The following is a 10,989-nucleotide window of genomic DNA, read 5'->3' as shown; positions in this document are numbered from 1 at the left end:
CTCACACTTAAAACTGGCCCGATGATGAAATATCATTGTCACCTATTATTCATTGTTAAGGACTTTGCTTCCCTCTCGTCCCTTTCTCACAGATTGTGCCGTTTTCACTTGAAAGCTCAAATGTGACCGCAGGAAAGGCCAGGTGCGTCAGCATTGTGTAGGCTGCAGAACACCTTCATTGAATGCCAAATATAGTGCACACACGGTGGAAGAAATCCTAACGCGTGCTCTGAAGCTCACTTTTTAAGCAGAAAGAGCTGTGCACAGACTGCCTGGATGCTCTCTTTATGTGCCCCTGAAGGCCTGATGCATGAGCACAGCCTCTGCAGTAATCCTAGTTTGTCATTGTGCAACAATGTGAGAATCATGGAGGGGGGGTCTGGCAGGCCGGCTCACTGACCATGTGCCTCAATGTGGAAATCTGCACTGGCAGTTACAGTGTCAGTGTGTTGGAATGTGCTGATGAGGGGGAGAGGAAGGGGAGGGACAGAGGACCTGAGGGTGAGGGTGGAGGGGGGAGGGTGTGGGCTGACTGCAGTGGCACCTCTGTTCCTCTGGTAAGCTCAGCTGTGTATAGAAATACACAAAGGAGACATTTGAGCCCATTTGGACTCTGTAACTGCCTTTGCCGCCAACCCTCCCATACATTCTCATTGTCACATCTAAGTGTTGTACATACTGTAAGTGCAATGTTGAGGTACTTGTACTTAACTTGAGTATTTCCCATGTTGCGTGCACCACCTCTGGGACCTGCAGCCTCCTTCCCACGCAGCGGTGTAGTCTACGTGATACGCAGTATAGCCACTAAGAAAGCTCCAGGATTTCCATATACCCACTTAAAAATGCCCAATGACACGCAACAACATACTTTCCATTATATTTTTGGCTTTGGTATTTTGGTTGAGAACGGCCTAGCTCCCTCCTTGATGAAGGTAATGGCTCAAACAAGTCAAAGTAAACTATGACTTGTCAAGATGGTGAAATCTGCTCTATTTTTAGAAACACATTGATAATGCTGCACCTGAACTTTAACCCACAATGCAGCACAGCCAGTATGAATGACTGTATGCAAACCAGAAATCTGTCTTGGACTTTACCGAAGGCCAAAGTGGCATATTAACACTTACATCAGCCCTACACTGCTCCTTAAAAAACCTTTTTACCTTCGATCCCAACAACATCGTCAGTGACACGCCCTGCAGTCACACGCATGCCTGGCAACCGTTCACACAGTGCTAACATGGTCATTAGCTGCTCCAAGAGCATGTTTACATCATCTTATAATGTATTACTGTTTATTTGACCTACTGTGCGTCTGGTATCCTTTGCCATTAGACTTCATTAGTACTGCCTGCATGTACATGAAGGCCTGCATGTTGACCTCATACAGTATATCAGTATACCCAGTGAACCTGGTTATGTTTAATAGTAGTTGTGGGAGGAAAATAGACAGTTTTAGTCAGTGACGGACTGGCCATCTGGAATTTCGGGCAAATGCCAGAAAGGCCGCCTCCCTATAGGCCACTACTGATAATTTGTCTTTGGTTAATTTTGAAGTTATTTGATGCATGCAGCCACACATATTCAAGATGTTACTGCAGTGGAGTGGGTGGAATGAGTCACTCCAAGCTAGCTATTGACAAAAATAAAGCTGTGTTGCACATGCCATTTTTTTTTTTTATCCCAGTCCATCACTGGTTTTAGTGCATTTAGTTTGCCTTTAAGTTCACCATTATTATCATTAATGTCTGTAGTGGGGGCTTCCGCATAATGTAGTGAGAGTAACCAACTGTCTGAAGTCACTGACACCATCCAGCCATCCATCCATCCATCCATCCATTCTTTATCCTGTTGGGGGTTTTGAGTTTCTGGTTCACCTAACCTGCACGTATTTGGAGGAAACAAGAGCACCTAAAGAAAACCCATGCAATCAAGCAGACTACATTAAATGACAACAGGGGCACAGTATAAAATCTAATATATCTAATATATATGACACATGCCTTTGGTGTGGGAGACTCGGGTTGCTCTAGAGGCGTGCGACCTCTGACATATATAGCAATTGTAAGTCGCTTTGGATTAGTGTCAGCTAAATGACATGTAATGTCATTTAACATTTTATTTAGCGATATTAAATATTGTCACATGATCTCTCTCTCTCTCACACGAAAACTGGGTTGTGCAACTCAAGGACAGCCTCTGACATTCCCTCTTCTCGTGATCATGACTCGGCACTTTCAAGAGGGGATTGCCTGCCTTTCACAGCAGCCCAGTGACATCACCGTCATTCAATTACAGAGAGATCACCTGTGTGTGTGTGTGTGTGTGTGTGTGTGTGTGTGCGCATGCATGAGACAGTTGGAAAAACAAAAAGGAGCGGGGGAGTGGAGCAGTTAAGAACGGCCTGCATGGCAATGCCTCCCTTATGAAATAGTCATGTGCTCTGCTGTAAGCTACACCACATTTTCTGGTCCCAAGGGCAGAGGCAGCCGGTGACACAAATAGCATGAAATCACCTGATGTTACCCCACTGTCTTATTGATACACATGCAACTGTTCCATTATGAATTCTCAGTGTAATGAAATGTGTGAAATTTTGGTATTGCGTGTCCATATACTCCTTCCCCTTAACTGTGCAGCATGTGTGCAGATGTCACATGCTCTTTTCTAGGAAATCAGCTGGTGAGAATGCAAACCAAACTGTCCCAACAAATCAGTGAGAATCGGTGAAAAGGGGAACCTGTGTGGATGAATGAACAGGGTCCTGCTGACCGAGGCAGAAGCCCGTGCAGAGAGAGCGCTGAGGATTATTGTTCTCTTCAGCTCAGAGATGGCAGCGAGGCCACAGAGGCCAACATGACCCCTGTGATCCGCACGTGACTCCTCTTTACAACTGCAACGGCTAAAGGTTAGAATTGGCTTTGCCAACATTTCCAGAAATGGAAGAAAAGAGAACACTTGCAGTTTTGGTTTCAAAAAAAAAAAAAAAAAAAAAAAAAACTTTTTATTGACAGCAATACATAAGTATTCAGATTTTTGCAAATATTTAAAGGTAAAAAAAAAAAAAGAAATAAACATAAATACACTTAAATATCATTAGAAATAACTTAAACTGTAACAAAATTATTTTACACGTGGCAGAAAACCAGCTGGCAATAGGAAACACGAAATACACAGAATGTCTGCACTGGATGTGTAGCCCTTTCCCTTTTTAAATTAGGACAATAGCAACGTCAACATTAACAATTTGGAATCAAATAAGTGAAATTGCAAAAGGTCCAGTGTTTCAACAAGTGCTTTGTTTCTGCGGAGAGAGGCCGAGGCCTTGGTCCACTCAACATCTGGTTTCTCCCCACTTCTCCGACTCGTCACAGAGGCTTTTACCAAACATACATGATATAATCCTTCTGTACAGTGTCCAACTTCACATGCCTCGCCCATCTCATCTCCGTTGCCAAGGCTGACAGACGCAACTCCAAACAGTCCTGTCCAAAGTGGAAATCCTTCCCCCCTTCAGCTCTTTTTGTGTCTTCTTTTAAATACATCCCACGTAAGACAGTGGGGTCTTTTTTTTTTTTTCTCTCTCTCCAAAATGTTCTTTCCCCATCAGCAGTACTTTTGGAATTTGATCTCTGGGTGGTAATGTGTCCATCAGGGTTCACACCACTCTTAATGTGCAGATACAAGTCCTTCCACAGGTTTCAGCAGCTAAAAAGTTCATCGTTCGGGCAGGTTGATGATGGGTACCCACTGGTCCATACAGCGGCTCTCCCTGCAGAATCGGTTCACTTTGCTCAAAGCGGGGTCCTTCCACGATGTGGAATGTGGGCTCTGAAAATATGAATTAAAAAAAAGAAAATACATGATTCAAATGCATATAGTTCAATATATATAGTTACAGGTTACATAAAGTCACAGATTCCCTGTTACAGTCCCGGTTTGTGTGCAGATACTCCTACCAAGTTATTTCCCTCTACTGAAATTCCAAGGAAGTCACACTAGGGAGGAGTCAAATATATGCTTATCTAATGCACAGGAACAAGTACTGACAAGTTCTGCACATGGGGTCAACACCGTGTACGATATCGCAACATTACAAGATTCACATAACCCTATAAAAGACGTAGATTGATGAGAAAAGGTACTTACAGTGACCAGGACACAGTGGAGGTCCATAGGTTCACCCCCACTCTGTTTCCCTTCTCCCTCCAGTATTTCTGCCAGGCGCCGGGTGTTGTTGACTCTCAGGATGTTGATGTCATTCTCACAGCAGAAAGCCTGAATTAGGGTAAAGTGGATCTGCAGTGCCACATCTTTCACATCTTCGTCGTCAGTGGCGAGGATGCACAAGACCACATTATCAGGGTCCCTGAAGAGGAGGAAAAGAAAATAGATGCTCTTAGTCCATTTACTGTATATTGTTCAATCCAATCCAGTTGAAAGGGGCTTTATCGGCTGGGAAGTTTCAATAACAATGTTGCCAAAGTAACATCAAGTAGTACAGTACATTTCCAGCTAGTCATACGTCAATCAACGTGTACTTAACGAGGTGGTTTCAGTGGACCAGATGTCTTAACAACTGTCAGTAGAACAATAACTTAGTGTTAGCCGACATAACCTTGTACTTACACATTGAGTGATTTGGCAGCCTCGTAGACTCCGACTGTGATGCAGCCCTGTGGCAACGCAGAGGTGAGGACTTCTTCCAAAGCTTTCGCCACTGAATCCATTCTGCAACACAGAGACAAATAACTTGACGTTAACGTCGTTACAACTGTACCAACAACAAACAAACAAAAACTTTCCACCGTGTCCCATTTTTTTTTTTTTCTGGCTAACGTTAGCCGGACTGCTAGCTAACCACCCGGCGTCGTCTCAAACACAACTGACAGATGTGCACAAGTTTAGTTTCGCGACGTTACAAGCTAAGCGTTATCAATTTTACGGTTCAAATCGTTTTGACAGCTGCGGGTAAGTAAACCGGCGTATTGAAGACTTAACGTGTCAAGTATCCTGATAGTTTTTGTTCACCTTTAACCAGTGTGCAGCGTTGTGTTAGCTGGTTATCGAAGACTGTCTCGCGACATGGTCTTAACAGAAAAACAGTTAACCTAACTTAGCTAAGTTGGGTTAGCTAACTTAGCTAAATTAGGTTAACTTCAGGACCCTCATTTGATAACGATTTTGTCAGGGTATCCCATCGGATAAGATAGCCATTCTGTCATTGCGTTACTTATGGATGAAACTATACTGAACATGAAATATTCCCCTTTTTGTTGGGGACCTCGTGGAACCCCCCTCAAGGGCCCCTGGGGGTCCCCGGACCCCACTTTGGAAGCCACTAAGCTAACCGATCAAAGAGGCTACCGTATTTTAATATCCGTAGGCGGTGCCCGTAAGTAACGTTAACGTTAGTTAGAACACACATTTCTTTGAAATCGCCTTTATTGTGCATACATCTGTTTAATGCATGCAATGTTGCTGCACACACACAATTGTATGGTGGCGATAATCAGCGTAACTTTAGCCGGTCGACGTCCGCTAAAATAACATTAACGTTATGCATCGACTAGAATACATGGAATTAGTCAAAAATCTATATTATTTACCTTTCTTGAGAGTAATCCCCACTTAGTTCCTCAAATGTCATGTTGTACATAAAATCCTAATCCACGTTAGAGCAAAGAGTGTAGTACTGGCGAGTTATCCGGGTATCTTCTCGACTAAACACACACACTTTATCTGTTGTCCGCTGTGCTGCAACTGAGAGATAAATCTGGCAGCTTCACATTAAAACTGTCCGAGACAATGCTAGTCAGTCGAATATTTGCATAGCTGTGATCATTGGTCGTATGCTAATTCTTCGAGTGTGCTCTCAAGTGGGATTGGACAGACACACAGCAACAGGCGTGCCTGTCTCCAACCGGGTTAACTGCAGCTGCCTGCTGTCTTCTAACATTTAGGCTAACGTTACAATGAAAAAATCTATTCAGTAGCTTCGCTGCAAAACATCGCTAGCCAGTCCTGTTCTAATAACTTTTGCACAGCTGAAACGTTAGTTTTACTGGTGAACATCTAGCATCCCCAAAACATTGCACAAAGACACTACAATAATGATTTCTGGCAATGTAAGAACAACCTGAACGTAAAAGTTTTTTCTGTCAATGCAAGAACAACCTGAACATAAATATTTGAAATATATTTGCTCAAAGTAAATTAATTTCTGTTTACACAGATGCGGAACTCACCCTCTCTGCCGGACAGGGACAGACAGAGACGGTTTAGAACAAATAGTAAACTACAAAGGATCTTTGGGACAGGTTTTCAGGACAACTGCATGGCAACGGGACGCTTCTGAAGAAACACTGCTCTCTGATTGGTCCGCTGTGAAGCGTGCGAAAACCCAGTGAAACTCCGCGCGAGATCCAAAGGACTGGCGCGAGAAAGACAGGATCATGGAGCCAACACCGACCAAGACAATTATTATACACCTGCCTGGCACTGCTTAAAAACTAGGTCAGTAGCATTCCTTGCTTCTACTTGATTGGTTTCTGTTTTAATTCAGGTCTACATTTGAATACAGAAGTAAAGTTCATATAACACTATAATAACATACACATACTTCTGGGTATGATGATGTCCAGATGTGGGGGGTCACATTGGGGAATGGGGGGTGAGGGGTGGGGGGCTCATTGATTTAATCAAATAATGTGAAATAAGAAAAAATGAGATAACAGATAATAAACTGATTCCACACAGGGGCATTGAAGTGTCACAGCAAAGAACAGATGCATAGATTAGTTTTAAACAGCCAAATATGTTATACTATATACATTATCATTATCATGTTTATAAGCTTAAAACGTACATGGTATGAAATATACTATATACATAAACAGTCAAATGTATTGAGGCAAAGAACAATCCCAAATAAAGTGAATGGGGACAAGTTGAAATATACATTTTTATTAGACCACTAGTTTCTGACACTCACATTATGACAGAGCCCTTGCACAATTAACATTTAATCCGTTTTACGTGCTTTTGAATTTCAACATAGCAGATTGATAAATATTTAAATAAAAAATAAATTTTTCTTCTTCTTTTTCTTTCTTTTTTAAACACATTTCATTGATTTTTGCCAATAAAAAGACAATTATGAACAACAAATTGTTTAAATCTCAGTTATATAAAAGTGTAGTATAAGTGGTATAACATAGTAATACAGTGATAATCAAACCACCCACCCACCTTACTAGAAATAATTATTTATCCACAGTAACTGGTGAAATAAAAATCCATATTTCTCTTAAGACAGTTTTGTTGTAGTTCATCCTTTTCAATGTGATGTAACAGACCTCGTTCTTTCAAAATTATTTCTACAACATTGATTTTTTTTGTGGCACTTTTGCTTGTGAAATAGCTTAAAACAATGAATCACTTCAGAGAAGGCAATTCATACACTCTGATGCAAAGAAATGCCTCGGGGGAAGTGAAATGAAGCCATGCTGTGGATGTTATGGGATGTTATGCTGCCCCCTGGTGGCTGAAGCCAAAACTCACAGTAAAAAGGCATGGCTGCACACTCAAACACAGTATATCAGTGAAGCATTGTACAGAGCAGCCTAGCACATTTACTCAAGCAGGTACTTAAGTTTCAATTTGAGGTACTTTTATGTTACCATTTTATGCTACTTAATACTTTTCACTACATTACATCAATCTGACAGCTGAAGTTAGGCTGTTAGTTACATTTTGATGCGTTATAGATTCATCATCATCATATTTTTTATTCAGGACACAAAAAAAAAAACGGTCCGTAGCACAATACCAAACATAGCAAAAGACAGACAAATACAAGACAAAACACATACAATAAAAAAATTACTACAACAGTCTGAGTTCCACAATACACAAAAAGAGTGTTCAGATATTAGCATATAGAATAAAACGCCAATGGTTCCACAATCTCGAAGGGAACCCAACCGCACTCATTGCAGGGTTCACTAGTGTTGCAATGGTGCTGTTGAATGACTCAGATCTGTACATGAGATCCCTGAGTACAGCAGGACAGGTGGATACATCAACACTTACAGTACAAACATTTGCTCCATCGTGGCATTTTAAGCAGCAGCCTCATGCCATCATTATATGCCACATTAAGTTTCTGCATACTGCTTTTTTTTATAGCGTCACCACAAGTGGGCAGTATACATTGGGGTGCGAAAAGCTTTAAAAAGTGTGGCCTTCACAGACAATGAACACATACTAAATTTGCGATTCAGCATATTAGCTCGTGCATACATCATATAGTACTGTCTATGAATGTCCGTATCATCAGACAGGTCATCAGTTATATAGTGCCCTAAGTATTTGACCTCATCACACACACTTTAAGGACAGTACCAGTCAGAGAGAAAGCAGGAAATGACAGTTTATTGTCCTCTAGCAATCATAATATTACTCTTCTTAGAATTGTACTTAGCCACATTGGGAGCAGACCCTTAGTAACTGTTGAAGGCCAGCACTATATGGACAAAGAATCACCAGATTAATTATAGATTTATTGTTATAGATTTAACTTTATTTTGTAACTGTTTTTAACTGCTCTTTAATGTTTTACGTAAAGCACTTTGAATTGCCTTGCTGCTGATATGTGCTATACAAATAAAGCTGCCTTGCCTTGCCTTACACAAACGAATAAAAGGTAGTTAGAAATAGCTTCCTTTTGACCTACCACATAAAATGCTGCTTATCGCAGTAATGTATATGTAATAAGAATCCAATAATATGACACATTCTGCTGCCTAATCAGTACTTTTATTTTAATACTTAAAGTACATTTTGCTACTATTACTTCTGTACTTGTACATAAGTGAGATTTCAAATGCAACACTTGATACTGTGAATACTTCTTTCACTAGTTGGCTCGATTAAATCCTTCAAATCACTTTTCATAACTCACTGTTACACAATGCATAACTGATTTTACTTACATACTAACCATATGTTATTATTATTTTATTTGGTTTTTGTATAAATTACTTTGTTTTTATAACATTTCATTTACATATTTACCTCATGGTGGCAGTTGATGGAACCAAAGAATTTCTAATATAGGAACTGAATAAACGAATGTGTTCCAGGAGCCTGCAGCAGGGGGCAGCACTAGAACACCTCAAACCATACACATGAACCACAAGAACCTTTTATCTTCTCTCCTCCTGTCCATAAACACACCACCCCAGGGATTGATGCACCTATGTCCAGTTCCACACCAGTTTCACATCAGCTACCGGCACCTGTCGATTTGATTGATGTTTTTACTCCTGAGATTCAAAATTAAACTTTATTTCCCCATTTGCATGTAACCATGCTTACATTTTTAGTATGAATGACCTGACAGTAACATGAATGTCTGTCTCCAAGGTGCTGATCGCTACTACAATAATGTTACAGACATGACTGGCTATCACCCCATGCTCTATGAAATATTGCTGGAGGTTCATCACTACATACAGTGAAAAATTGATAAAAAAAAAAGAAGTAAATGCATTGAAATATTGTTACTCTAAGCCAGGGGTCTTCAACGTGTTTTAGGCCAAGGACGCCTAACCTACTACTGTACATGTATTGTATAAAATTGAGTTGCATAATAAACTGGGCCTAAGGGCGTGTACGGTGGCCTAAAGCCTTGACACATACTTTTTTTTATGGTGCCATACTAGCTAGTATTTACATATTCATATATATTCATGTTTTAATGTGGAAGGCATCTTAACTGTATCTATGGATGGCTACCATAGTAACTACCTTACCTTTAGGCCGGTAAGCCTATCGTCAATGTTGTTGAGGTTGTTGTTGGTTCTTTTACAGATAGGGCTGATTTATCTTTGCTAATAATATGTTGGATTCATGTTAATTTATATTTTCAGACATATTTTCATTTTGGGGGGAATAAAAAAAAAAAATAGGTATCAATACAACAATTTGGCGCACCCCACCCCTCTGCAATAAGTTATCTATGGTTCTTTATAGAATTAAGAAGTAGAGTGGCTGCAGGTACGATAGAGTGTTTACATTTGTTGGTTCTGAATTTTGGGAGTTTAAAGCGTGATCCAGATGGCAACATCTGAAATTCAGCCTGTAAGGGATGAGAACTAACTTTCCTTTTCTCCTCGCAGAGACTGAAAGTGATGACCACTCCAGAAGAGGACCTGTTCAGAGTACCAACCGAAGAAAACTCTAAACCCTGAAACAAGTCCTTCCTAAAAAGAACATGAACGGTGTGCTTGATCACGACTGAAAAAATATTAATTTTATTAATTTTATAATATTATTTAAAAATGGTCTGAAATATAACAGCATGTCGACATTATATAATGCAAACATGTTTTTCTTCTGACAGCTTGATGACTTTGAGGTGACTAAGGTGATTAACATCCACTTTTAAACACATGTAACAAATGTATTTATTTAACCTTATTGCACATGGTCAAATGCATGCATTTACAGTGCTCGTGTGTGTGTGTGTGTGTGTGTGTGTGTGTGTGTGTGTGTGTGTGTGTGTGAGAGAGAGTGTTTTACTTAACCTCTAGCGAGTACGTGAACCAATCAAGTAAGTAAAGTATTAACTTCATTTTCAGTGTGGGCGAAATTTAACTTTCTTTAAGCTTGATCTGCAGCAAGCATCAAATCACAATAAGGTGGACAAACATAAAATAGTGGCAACAGCAAAAATACATAAAAAATTCCACATCACAAATGAAAACAAGGTACGCCTGCCACGCTGAACCAGAAGCTAAAAACATTAGAAACAGCACAGTAAATAAATACATTAATTTAAGTTAAGAGTTAAGAGTTAAAGTCGAGCGCTGTACATTCAAGTAAGAATGAATTGAATAAATAAATAATCCATCCAGGCTAATCCAAGCTATGTATACTTCAAGCTTTTTTAAGTGCAGATTTGAGGTGTTTATAAAAAAGGGA

General features: G+C 40.2%; 1 protein-coding gene and 1 long non-coding RNA gene across 4 annotated transcripts; one reads left to right on the top strand and one right to left on the bottom strand.

Moving 5' to 3' along the window:
* Window positions 1-3,017: 3,017 nt before the first annotated feature.
* Window positions 3,018-6,341, bottom strand: gadd45aa (growth arrest and DNA-damage-inducible, alpha, a). Of its 3 annotated transcripts, XM_028592916.1 has the most exons (5): window positions 6,249-6,310; window positions 5,610-5,763; window positions 4,630-4,731; window positions 4,150-4,369; window positions 3,018-3,831 (listed from the first exon to the last, which is right to left on the bottom strand). In XM_028592916.1, the coding sequence occupies exons 2-5, from the start codon at window positions 5,657-5,659 to the stop codon at window positions 3,718-3,720; spliced, it is 486 nt and encodes a 161-aa protein (XP_028448717.1). In that variant the 5' UTR covers window positions 5,660-5,763; window positions 6,249-6,310; the 3' UTR covers window positions 3,018-3,717. The 3 variants fall into 3 exon arrangements, with proteins under 3 accessions (XP_028448717.1, XP_028448719.1, XP_028448718.1); XM_028592918.1 differs by lacking the exon at window positions 5,610-5,763 and having other exon boundaries at window positions 6,249-6,341; XM_028592917.1 differs by lacking the exons at window positions 5,610-5,763; window positions 6,249-6,310 and adding an exon at window positions 5,032-5,306.
* Window positions 4,830-10,280, top strand: LOC114565085 (uncharacterized). The gene is made up of 3 exons (XR_003693879.1): window positions 4,830-4,971; window positions 6,236-6,516; window positions 10,185-10,280. It is a non-coding gene; the product is annotated as an uncharacterized LOC114565085 (long non-coding RNA).
* The last annotated feature ends 709 nt before the right edge of the window (window positions 10,281-10,989 follow it).

This window comes from Perca flavescens, chromosome 12 (assembly GCF_004354835.1).
Source record: "Perca flavescens isolate YP-PL-M2 chromosome 12, PFLA_1.0, whole genome shotgun sequence".
Taxonomy (NCBI): domain Eukaryota; kingdom Metazoa; phylum Chordata; class Actinopteri; order Perciformes; family Percidae; genus Perca; species Perca flavescens.
Note: the sequence above shows the minus strand (reverse complement) of the source record. Positions and strands in the feature narration are given on the sequence as shown.